Source organism: Sciurus vulgaris, assembly GCF_902686455.1.
Source record: "Sciurus vulgaris genome assembly, chromosome: 7".
In the NCBI taxonomy this organism is placed as follows: domain Eukaryota; kingdom Metazoa; phylum Chordata; class Mammalia; order Rodentia; family Sciuridae; genus Sciurus; species Sciurus vulgaris.
In genome coordinates, this window is record NC_136467.1 from 149071219 (window position 1) to 149084242 (window position 13024).

At 45.3% G+C, this 13024-nt stretch overlaps 1 protein-coding gene across 1 annotated transcript in view; it reads right to left on the reverse strand.

Moving 5' to 3' along the window:
• The window catches only part of KIF13A (kinesin family member 13A), a 183814-nt gene that overhangs the window by 62327 nt on the left and 108463 nt on the right, over positions 1–13024 (reverse strand). The window contains 2 exon segments of the mRNA XM_079147086.1: positions 1599–1811; positions 2613–2724. Coding sequence (XP_079003212.1) covers positions 1599–1811; positions 2613–2724 — 325 coding nt within the window.

The window sequence follows — 13024 nt, forward strand, 5'->3', positions numbered from 1 at the left end:
GAAGGAGGATATCCGATTAAAAGAGCAGAAGCTTCCCTTTGGATTTGTTCAGTAAGAATCATTAAGGGGTCCAAATAGAGATATTTGCAGCTTGAAAATGTTGGGGGCTTTGCTTGGCAAAGGTTTGCTTTGACACCCTGTGGCATCGTGAGCTCTACAGAGCACAGCCCTATGAACAAGAACAATGGCGAAGCTTATTCTAGAAACTGGGCTGGAGCTGGCCTGCTAGCTGAGCAAGCCGAGTCTCCAGGTACCACCAGGGCCTCGGGGACTTTCAGTGCTGGAGACAGAGGGACTCCCAGGAAATTCCAGGTGGACCCAGGTGGCTCCTCTTCTCTTTCCCTTGACCAGGCACTGCTCTAGCTATCTGGCCTAGATAATATGGTCACGGTGGAAATCCAAATCCAGAAACAAGAGGCAAGAAGTAGCAACTCTGCCTCTAAACAAATTTCAGAACCAATATACGTGCCTCCTGGGATCATGACTCTTTTTAAACTTCATCAGCTTTTTGATTTTTCTGGTGTCTCGCTAACCCTTCTTGGCATCAATAAAGCAATCATGCTTTATGATATAACATAAACTAGCAGCATTTCCTGGGCCCTCACTATGGGTGAGGCATCATCATGCTGAATGCTTTCCAGTGGGATGAGGCGTTAAGGATGAAAAAATTAATAAAGCACAGGCTTCCTATACTTTAAGAGCCAACAGACTGGACGAAGAACAGGCAGTAAAGACTTACAATGCAAGGCCAAGGTCACCAATCTCTGTGTCTGTTTTGTCTCTTGCTGATTACTTTTTAATTAAATTATGCTGACAGATAAAGAGTATTTAAAGAGTACCCGGCACATAAGCAATCAATAAATGATGGCTATCACACTCCTCCTTCAATTCCAACTACAGTGGGGTCAGAAGACCGTGGCATGAAGAAATGTGTCAGGTGTACACTCGAGCCCTGGCCCGAGGAAGCTTGTGACTTCAGATACAGCCCTTGGGCTCTGTCTCGCCCTTTGCAAATGAGACAATGCCTCACCCAGCAATCTGCAAAGAGCGGCACCTATGTAAGAATACGTGGTTATTCAGGATTGGGAAAAGGCAAGGAATATGGTAACAGTGCAAAAATACTGATTTGTTGCCTGATGGAGGCTGATGTAAATGAAAAAGGAAAAAAAGAAAGAAAAGAAAGATTCTGGAATTCTTCCCAATGCTTCATTATCCACAGTCACGCTATCTGCCTGACTCAACATGGAGTTAATACCCAACTTCTTCGAAAATTGCCTGGGCCTGCGGAAACACAGTCTCCATCCGATGTTAGGGAAACACCACACTCGTTCTCAGGATGTCACACTGAAGTACAAGGTCCAACCCATTTACTGGAGGAAACAACTAGGAAGTGGCAGGAAGGACCGTTTGTCTCTGGGACTGCGCGTTGCTAGGACCAAAGTCATGTTTGGTCTCATAATGCTCAGCACAGCGTAGATGCCAATAAATACTGAAACGTCGAGTCACATGTTGCTGACCCAGAACTGCAAGCAAGCACGTCCTCACCAGGTGATTCACCCCCAGGGGACCTCGGAAACGGAGCATCTGCCTGACTTTACCTCGGCCTGGGAGAGCTGCTCCCGTAGCTTCTCCACTTCCTCCCGCAGTTCTCGGATGACTTTGGCATTGGGGTCCTCATTCACCACGGCATGGTTCACAATCCGTTTGGCTCGATCTGCATATCTTAACGTGGAGAGGGTCTCCTCATAGTTGTCTGCTGCAGGGCTGATGGTGGCGATCATGGAAGTCTGGCTATTGCCCCCCAAATTGTCCTGCAAAGCATTTCAAATAGCGTATTAGGGAAGCCCATTTCAGGTACAACACATTTGATGAAAGCAATAAATCTGCATCTGTGATATTATTCTGTTTTTTATATAGGACTAGGGATTAAACTCAGGGCCTGGCACATATTAGGCAAGCACTATTCTAGTGAGCTAGACTCTTAGCCCTTTTTATTTTGAGATAAGGTCTCACTAAATTGCCCAGGCTGGCTAAGAGCTTGTGCCAGATCTTCCTATCACAGCCTCCCAAGTAATTGGAATTATAAGCACGTGCCACCAAGCGTGGCCACGATATTATTCTCAATGAAAATGTTATGGGGAAATGTGTCTGCATTTCACAAATAATTTTTATGACAAGATAAAATGTGACCTCCTTATATCCATAGCAATGAATAATGCCTGTCAAATAACATTATAATAGAATAAAAAGCAAGAGAGTAGTGTTCCTGCAATCCTAGGACACAGTGCTGCCCCCAATAGATCCATGTATATTTGGTTAGCTCTGCCCACATCTTTCAGCTCTCACATCTGAAATAGCCAATTTTATTTTTATTTTTGATTTTTTTTGGTACTGGGGATTGAACCCAGGGGTGCTCTACTACTGAGTTAAATCCCCAGCCCTTTTTATATTTTATTTTGAGACAGGGTCTCACTAAATTGCTGACACTGGCCTCGAACTTGCGATCTTCCTGCCTCAGTTTCCTAAGTCTTTGGGATCAGAGGCATCCACCACTGCACCCTGCTGAAACTGACAATTTTTAGGTGGAGAAGAACACCAGAGTGATGGATTACCTTAAGAAGCCAAGTGAGGACTGAATCTCGATAAGGCACAAATTTGTTTTTACCCTTGCCAGCAGCCTGGTCTGCCAGTGATGATATAACCAGCCCTAAGGTTGTCAGTGATCTGCCGAGAGAAAAGGAAAAATTAGCTTACAGAATATCCATTTTGCTTTCATAAAACAATAATTTTCTTCTGTGTATAAAATATGGAGAACAAGCAGTACAACAAGAACTTAAGGTCAGTGCAATCAACTCTCCATTAATTTGCCAAGAATCAAAGAAAAACAAAATGTAACTCCATTAATTTTTCCTTCTGTTTTTCTTTTCTTTCTTTCTTTCTTTCTTTTTTTTTTTTTGTGTGTGTGTTTTGTTTTTTTGTGTTACTGAAGATCGAACCCAGGGGTGCTCTACCACTGAGTTACATCCCCAGCCCTTTCAATTTTGAGACAGGGTCTCACTAAGTTGTTCAGGGTCTCACTAAGTTGATACGTGTGATCTTGAATTTGTGACCCTCCTGCCTCAGCCTCCCAAGTTGCTAGGATTACAGATGTGTGCCACCGCCCACCTCCTCCCCCAGCGTAACTCCATTAATTTAAAAGACTGAATTTAAAATTCAGTAAGAAAATACTGTATTCAATCTCAGAACCTATGTGTGCAACATAGGTATTTAAGAACTTGGAGACACATTTAAAAGATAACATCAGGTGATTTTAACTTACTACAAATATTACAGTTAAAACTCTTTTTTTCTTATTCATTTATTATTATCATTAGTAGGAGTAGTAGGAGTAGCAGTAGTAGTACTGGGGATTGAACGCAGGGGTGCTTTACCACTGAGCTACATCCCAACCCTTTTTATTTTGAAACAGGGTCTCATTAAGTTGCTTGGGGTCTCACTAAATTTCTAAGGCTGGTCTCAAACTTGTGATCCTCCTACTTTAGCTTCCCAAGTCATTACGATTATAGGTATGCACCAATGTGCCCACATTTATTCATTTATTTTGGACCATATGGTTGTAGAAAAACAAAGAACTACCCAAGGAGAGAAGAGCATCTGGCTATTTTTTTTTTTTTTTTTTTTTTTTTTTTTGGTGCTGGGAGTTCAACCCAGGACCTTGCGCATAACACCAAGGGCTCCATCACTGAGCTGCACCCCAGTTCCAAGCCCCGTCTTCCATAACCTGGTACTCAGAGTGCCATCGGATGACCTGGGACCTATTTAGATCATCTCAGAAGCCCCTCTGCCAACTGAATCAGACCCATACACTACGTTCTGACAAGTTCTGGCCATGCAATAATCCAGGACACGTACATTTAGTTGTCTAGGCTTATCATTCTCAAAGTGTGGTCCTGCGTCCAGCAGTAATCCCATCACTTGGGAACTAGTTAGAAGTGCCGATCGGAAGCCAACCCCAGATCTTCTGAATCAGAAACTTCATTTATACCCAGGAGTGTGCATTCTGACAAGCCCTAAGGGTGATTTTGATGCAGGCTACAGTTTGAAAATTACTAGCTGAGGATAATAAGCTTTCTTTTTTGTGACTAATACACCTTCTCTGTACCTGAAGCAATCCTCTTGGGTCACAGGTAAGTACCAATTACTCTTTTAAAAGGAAATCAATTGGATCATGAATTTAGTGTCTAGAAAACAGCAACCTGAGCAGATCTCACAGGACCATAAGGAGGGTTACATGATCTCACTAAAGGAAAGTTGCTTTGTAAATGGCTAAAAAACCTAAATGTTACTATTTATTTATAACAAAGAAGGGCACAAACCAGCAAGTGAAAGACTGGACAGCTTTCTCTCTGCCATTAGCAAGAGATTTCCATTGAAAAAGTTCAAAGAAAGCATATTTCCCACAAAACATAGCTAAGTCCCAAAAGGAAAGTCACTAAAAAGTCACTAACAGATAAAGCAAATTCAAGAGGCAAAAAATGAGCCAGAGTTCATTCAAACAAAATGGCAGTTAGAATTTCAATAACTGCCACCTATTAGCACAAAATAGCATAAATATACACATCATACTTGGCAGATTAAAAAAGTTAAACAAGTTTAACACAAGAGAAATGAAAGTATATGTCCACATAAAAACTGATACATGAATTTCCAAAGCAGTATTATTAACAAAAGCCAAAATGCAGAAACAATCCAAGTGTCCATCAAATGAATAAAGACCTAAATACACACAGTGGACCAGAAGCTGACCACAAAAAGAATGAAGTCTTGGATGGGGATGTAGCTCAGTGGTGGAATCTTTACTGAGCATGCACAAGACTTGGGTCCAATCCCCAGCACTGCACACATGCGTGTACACACACACACACACACACACACACACACACACACAGAAGTCTGAAAGAAAATGAATGAAGCTATAATGTGGATGAACCCTGGTTCATTATGGTAAGTGAAAGAAGCCAATCACAAAAGATCACTATCCTGGGTCAAATAAGGGTTTCACAAAAATCCCTGAGCACCAGAACCTCAGAAATGAAGGCAAGGAGGAATTCAATATACACATTTCTGCCTTACATAGAATATAGAACTTTTTTTTTTTTTTCATATTTTGCAACTACTGAAATAAAACTTGAGTTGGAAATGACTCTTCAAATGATCAAAGGCTTATCCCAGATATTTTACTAGCAAGTACAGCAGAATTTTTTCTTTTCTTCTTTTTTCTTTGGTATTGGGGGGTGGAACCCAGGGTCTTATGCATGCTAGACAAGTGCTAAACAGCATCTCCAGTCCAGAAATCATTTTAAGTAATAAAAACTATAAAAAGCTCTGTGACTCAGGAGTCACTATTGGCAACTTTATGGTTAAGAGTGACCTTGTAACAAGGACTTGGATTCTCCATTTCTGAGGATTAAAGTCTTGGCATCTCTGCCTCCATTTTGCATCCATCTGCTTTGCTCCAGGTCACCTTGGATTCCAGGAACAAGGTCTGATCTGATAAACATCTTGTGATGAGCGGAAGCCACCCTCCAGGAAACAGCAAGTTTCTTATCTGGGACAAGCTCTGCCTGACCAGCCCTGAGATGGTGATGGACAGAGCATGCAGGAGACCACCTGCTTTGGCTGCGGTAAAAAGCCTCCAGCCCTGCAAACCCCCAGCGCCTGCCCTCAGTCTCCCCTCCATAAAACCTCCAAGTCATCTTCATCCCCGGGAGACAGGGCTGAGGACATGGGTGCTGAATAAAGCTCCTTTCCTGCTTTTTTACCATTACCTTTGCTGTTTGGTTTGGGGGCAGGAGGCCGGATCTGGTCTAGGTGGTCAGACCTCTGGCCTAGGACTCCAGTAAACAACCTGCACAGGAAAACACATTTGTGGCAGAACGTGGATGTGTCACTGCTGAGGAAAGATTGTACTCTGTCTTGTGGCAACTGCTTCTACTGTCTAATGTGGCAGGGTAGGGAGACCAAAAGGAAAGTTTTTGGTACTCCTAAACAAAGAAACATAAAATCCAATCAGGACTTTGAGAGACAAAGGAAAGGATGATACAGTGTTACCAAAGGCTACCAGAGAGGCCCCTCCAAGATCCTGTGCTAGGCAGAGGGACTACCTGGGCTAAAGGCCACTGAGAATCCACAGACTAAGTGAAAGTTTTAAGAACTGGGCACAAGCTTTCCATTTGTAGAGGTGTCTTTCTGTTCCAGGGAGAATCCTATTTCTCAACAATGGAGAGGACAAGGCCCCAAAGCTGCGTAATAAACCTACTAAGCCCTAGCACGGGCTTTCCCTCCTCACCCGCCCCCAGGAGCTCCCAAGCCCTTCCCTCCCTTCAGCCCAGGTCTGTACCCCAATCTAACCACCCCTGGGGTCACTGTCCCTGGGAGCTTACTTGCGCAAGCACGATGCATGGGCTAAGAACCCAGTGCCGCTTTTCCGCAAATCTGTCTTTTCCTAGTCTCATTTCCAGGGGAACCTACGCGGGAAGAGGTCGAAGACCTCCCACACATCAGTACAGCGTTGTCAAAGGATGAAACTGAAGGAATTGAGAGATCTTGATTTATTTTCGAGTCGAGAATCAGGCAACAAACACTTCATTCCACAGAATAGAATAAATGTTCCAATGGGCTGAGCACAAGAGGTTGGCTTTCTTAACAGAAAAATGGCTGAAGAAAGCGGGTGGGTCAGGGGGATCCATACAGAGGATTGGTCATTTCAAAGTTAATTTCCTTAGATGACAGGAACAGGGACGGGAGAGAGAAGAACAGGAAGAAACCAGAGTAACACCAGCATAAGGTTTATGGTAGAGCAGCGACATCATTATCATGACAATTCGAAATAGCCTGCTTGGGAGAAGAGGCTGCTCTCAACCGCTTTCCATTTCCAGAAAGTCAGATAAACTGCTTAGCTTCAGCTTGGTGAGGTGGGATTTTAGCATGAGTGATTTCATTTTTATTTCTAGCGTGCTCTGTTGGGGTCCAGCGCAGGAGCTTAGTCCAAAACAAGAGCTTCCCTACCATTTGTATTTGACAGCATGTAGGCATTAGCCTCAGAGCGGTGGAGGTATATGGAAAAGCTCCAGTTTCCATGGTATCCATGAGAGATTGGTTTCAGGATGCAACCTGCCGCGGATACCAAAATCTGCAGATGCTCAAGTCCCTTATAGAAAAAGGCAGAGTATTTGAATATGATCTACACGTATCTTCCCATATATTTTAATTTGTGTGTGTGTGCATATGTGTGTGTGAAACCCAGGGAGGCTTTACCACTGAACTACATTTCGAAGGCCTTGTAACTTTGTGTATGTATGTATGTATGTATGTATGTATGTATGTATGTATGTATGTACATACGTACGTACGTACGTACGTACGTACGTACATACGCACCAGGGATCGAACCCAGGGGTGCTTAACCATTGAGCCAAGTTCCCAGCTTTTTTACTATTTATTTACTTAATTTGGTACTAGGGATTGAACCCAGGGGTGCTCAACCACTGAGCCACATTCCCAGCCCTTTTTACTTTTTGAGACAGGGTCTCACTACATTGCTGAGGCTGGCCTCGAACTTGAGATCCTCCTGCCTCAGCTTCCTGAGTTGCTGGATTACAGGTGTGCTCTACCACATCTGGCTCATTCATATACTTCAAACCCCTTTAACACTGTCTTATTTAGAAAATAATGACAAGAAAAAGGCTATAAATGTTGGGCGCAGATGGAACTTCTCCCCGTAGTATTCCTGGTCCACCACTGGCTGTTGCACGTAGAAGCCCTGGATACAGAGGGCCAACTGTGGTTTACTCTATAACTCATCCGGCTTAGGACAGGCATTACTAGTGGAAGTCGTGCCCTTTTACCTAACAGCACAGGTACACTCAGAACAAGAACGCTTCTAAACCCACTAGCATCACCTTGGAGAAAACGGAAGTAAATGCAGGGTGATGGGACTCCCTGACCTGTCCCCCAGCCTTCCCACAACTTCCAGGTTCCACCCAGGAGCAAGACCAGGGGCTGTCAGAATCCCCCAGGCCGAGGGTTCACGGTCTGAAAGTTGAAAAGCAGGCTTACAGTCTACTTAAATAAGAAACATATTCCCAGGAAGTTTAATAACAAAACCACTAATTATGGATCCTGCTAGCACTGTCTTCGTAAACTGGAAGCCAAAGGCCAGTTGGCTGTCCTCGCAGGGTCCAGAAAAGGATGGCAGCTGTTTGCCAATTTTAGAGGCAGAAAAAGTTACACCAGGAATCTTTCTAATGCTACCAAAGTGCCGCTCCTCCCTGGAACCTCTGGAGTCAGATATAGTTAGGAAGTTCCTAATCTCCAAATCTCTCACAAGTTCTTGAGAAGGGTGGGGAGCCCAGCAGGGAGAGGCTGGTTGCAGAGGAAGGAAGAGTTAGGCTGGGGTATGTCATTTATAAACAGAGAGTTCTCTTGTTTGGGTACTGGAAATTGAACCCAGAGGCTCTTTACCATGGAGCTACATCCCTGTCCTTTATTTTGGGACAGGGTCTCACTAAGTTGCTGAGGCTGGCCTCAAACCTGCAATCCTCCTGCCTCAGCCTCCCAGTTCACTGGGATTACAGGTGTGCCCCACAAAGCTAAAGTGAGGTTTAAAGACGAAATAAACAAAAGAGATGAAAAGTATTCATGAAGGAAAAAAAGGGGACCAAGTCATTTGAACTATTAGAAATATCAAGTTTATACATAACAAATTACATGACACTGTCTTAGAAGTACCATATGTGAATATTCCTGGAACAAGTGATCAGTAGAACCCACTGTGGGGTTAATATGTACCTTATTACTAACCACAGTAATTAAAATGGAAATGTGACTGGGAATGATCCTCATTGGGTGACCGGGGCTCGCATTTGGTGACTGGTGGGCATCTGAGGGTGCTGCAGGATCGGGAGCAGCCAGGCTCTGGGGAGAGGGTTCTCCTGCCACCTTTAGCAGCCTGGGAGCAGAAGGCTGGCATTTCACATGCATCCCCGCTGAAGTTCCTGCGCACAGGACCGGCACCTTCAGCTCTGGATGTCCGCAGCCACCAGGCGCCTCAGCTCTTCAAATGAAGGGCTCACGTGTGCTTTAAAGCTCTTAAGAGCTTTAGCAGAGATGAAGCTTTTAAATCCACAGCCCGTTAACAGACACTGATGTCTGGGTAAAGTTCCTGATGGGTCTGCTTAAGAGGATTGCTAATGCTCCATCCAAAGAAGCCCAAGAAGAGACAGAGTACGCTGAGGAAACATGACAGAGACTTTTTTTAGTTTTAACACTCAACTGGCCACTGATCATGAGGGTGAGAGAGTCATGTGTGGACCCAGCAGGTGGTAGCGTCAAGCTACGTCACTAGCACACACTCATGTACACAGCTTCCTACATTCTAAGCACTTAACGAAGAGCAACTGATTTAATCCTCAGAGTAACTCCTCACTGAGTAGTTTCCTCAGCCACGTATTACAGACGAGGAAACTGAGCCACAGGAAAGTCACCTGCTGGGTCATGTAACCAAGAAACTGTAGCACCTCTCCTGGGAGCCCCCAGGGACATCCGTGGTCACGAGCCTGGGCTCCCCCCGCCTTCCCGTGTCCCTGGCTCTCAAGGCACTAACCCACCCACCCACGCACCTCTAATCCTCCTTCCCGAGGCCCATCTTCCTGCACATTTCACCGTGGCTACTCAGTGTTCAACACGCAGCCACTGAGATGGAGCTGACAAGTGCAAGTCTATCTCTCTTCTGAAATCCTTGTGTCTACTTAGGTCTTGCAGCTCAGATTTCTTGGGATTTTAGGAGGTAACTCAGTGTGGGCATTACAGGACCCCAAGGGGGCTCTTAGACCACACCCTCAATAAAACACGGGTAAGTAAAGACAGAAAACACAGCTAAAGACAGAGGCGGGGGGCTGGGGAGATAGCTCAGCTGGTAGAGTGCTTGCCTTGTAAGCACAAGGCCCTGGGTTCGATCCCCAGCACCCCCCTCCCCCCCCCCAAAAAAAAATATATATATATGCACACACACACACATATATATATATAAAATAAAGATATTGTGTCTAAAAAAAAAAAGAGGCGGCCTCAGAGAGTGAGGGACCCTCAAGCCTTCTGCTTTTGAGGGAGGTGACTTTCTGCTGCTCTACAGAGGCCCTCGGGCACAGCCACCGTGCCTTCCCACTTTACCCCAACTCCTTAATCCTGGAGTCCTGGAGGTCGGATGTCCAAAATGTCTCGTGTTGGCGGATCCACGCTCCTTCCGGAGGCCCCGAGGCCCCGCCAGCGGCCCTCACCCCTCCATCTCCCAGCAAGCGATGCTGTCACTTCCTACCACTCTGCCTCTGTCCCTCCTACTGCCTCTTTATTTGTAAGGACACGTGCAGTTACGTGGGGCTTACCTCAATAATCTCTCCACCCCAACGTCCTTACTTTAATTATGTCTGCAAAGCCTCTTTGCTTGGTAAGGCAACCTACACACAGGTTTTGGGGCCAGAGGGAGGACATGTTTGGGGTGGAGATAGTCTCCTACCTACCACAACGTCCACATTGTTCCTGCATCCCCACATCTACAGCAGTGCCAGACACACAGGAGAGGCACAGTAAATGTTTGATAGGCTTGCGTTTATGTTATTTGATGTCCCCAAGTTTCAGTTTTCTCATCTTTAGAATACTCTATGTTAACAGATATAAAAATACCTGTTCTGCGCTACACATCAAATAACGCATGTGGAAATGCTCTGAGAGCTGTTAGGAGCTCTCAAAATAAAGGTTCAATTTTATAAACTAGGAGTAAAGAGCCCAGCCTGGAGCCTGCACATACATTTGTAGAAGATCTAATATGTACAAAGCAAAGGCTTTCGATACTAAGAGAATCACATTCAGTCGAACAAGCCCTCATATGAAAGAGTCAAGTTGCTGGAGGACATAAATCATGTTAATCATGGCTTTGGGGTAGTCCGGTTAGGGACAACACATTTTTCTTTTTCTCTTTCTTTGTTTGCAGTGCTGGGGAATGAACCCAGGGCCTCCCACATGCTGGGCAAGCGCTCTACCACTGAGCTACATTGCCAGCCCTTTTGATTTCGAGACAGGGTCTCACTAAATTGTCCAGTCTGGCCTCGAATATGTCATCCTCCTGCCTAAGCCTCTGGAGTAGCTGGGATTATAGATGTGCACCAATGCACCTGATAGAGACATTATAAAACATAGCATCCGAATTTGAAGGGACACTTTCCCTATTTACTGTGGGACAAAAGCAGCGAAGAGCCTCCTCCAGGCTAAGAGAATGCAAGTGTACCCCAAGTGGAGCACGGTGGTTAAGCCTGGGCCCTGGAGCCTGCACACAATCTAATCTAAGTCTCCCACTTGGAGCTTGGGGATCTGAGACACATCATCCTTATTATTCTTTGGTACAAAGGGACTGCCACTGAGCTACACCCCCAGCCCTTTTATCATTTTAAAAAATTTTAAAACAAGGTCTTTCTAAGTTGCTCAGGCTGGCCTTGAACTTGTGAGCCTCTTGCCTCAGCTTCCTGGCTCCCGAGTCACATTATTTAAGTGCTCTCTGCCTTGGTTTTGTCATCAATGCACCGGGGATAAGGACCAGTCTCGCAATGCTAGCGGGAAGATCGGACGTGTCGACGTGTCGCGACACGTGTCTCGACAGCAGAGCTTTCCAAGTAGCTTATGGCACTAGAGAGCATGTCATCAGCCAGCAGTGCACACGGGCTGGAAACTGTCACAAGCTCACAGCGCAGGCTTCCTGTGTTAGCCCACAAGCCCTCCAACAGACAAAGGGCGCAGCACCGGAGAATGGAGCTCCAGGAGAGGTGGCCTTCTCTCCTCCCTCCTGCCCCCGGCTGTGCACTCCCACTGATTCCCAAGCGCTGGTGGAACAGAGCCGCAGGGCCGCCTGGAATCCCACTGCGCTTTGTTATGAGACACAGGGAAATCCCCTGTTGTCAGAGCAGGAGACAGGACGCCTGGAAGATTAACTCCTAAAGCAGCAGTCTGTCCAGGGAATGCAGCTCTGTCCCTCTGACAGAGGACACACTGCTTTCCTTCTGATTTTTTAAACCTTCATGTACTAAAATCAAATTACTGGGCTAACATCACTGTAAAATGAAAGCTGTACCAACATTTCTGAATACATTTCCTCTTGTCCCATTTTGTCAAAAAAAAAAAAAAGAAAAAAAAAAAAAAAAAAAAAAAAACCCACAACCCCTATGGCTCAATAGAAATAGATAACAAGTATAGACAAATCTACTTTCTATAGAACCTGGAATAATGACAACGGTTATGCTGATTATAAAATGAAAACTAGAACAGCTGGATGCAGTGGTGCACACCTGTAATCCCAGAGACTGAGGAGGCCGAGGCAGAAGGATCACAAGTTCAAGGCCAGCCTTCACAGTTTAGTGAGATCCTCAGCAACTCAGTGAGATCCTGTCTTGAATTTAAAAAGGACTGGGTCTGTAGCTCAATGGTAAAGTGCCCAGAGGGTTAATCCCTAGTACCAAAACAAAAACCGGAACAATTCACACTTATTCACGTAGTATTCACGCATACTGTGTGCTAGGCATCGTCCTAAGTACATCGCGGGCATTTCATCCTCAACAATTCTATGAAATAGGTACTATTATATCCATTTTACAGATGACAAAAACAAGGCAGAGTGGCGAAATCACTTGCCCAGGATGTGGTACCCAGTAAGTGGCGGGGATTAAACACAGGCAGTCTGGCCCAAGCATACACTTGCAGGTTCAAACCTGGCTGTGCCTCAAATTGGAAAGCAGAGACTTCTCTCTGCATGCCTGGAGCTGCTGGGATCTGCATACCACACCCTCATCTGTGCCTCTGCGGAGCCCTGTGCTTGGAAGCCTGCATCTCCTCCATCTCCCTGACAAACTCCCCCTGGTCTCACCGCTCTGCACTCTGAGCCTCTTCTGCAGCCCTGGGCTCACGGCAGGTACTCAAGGCA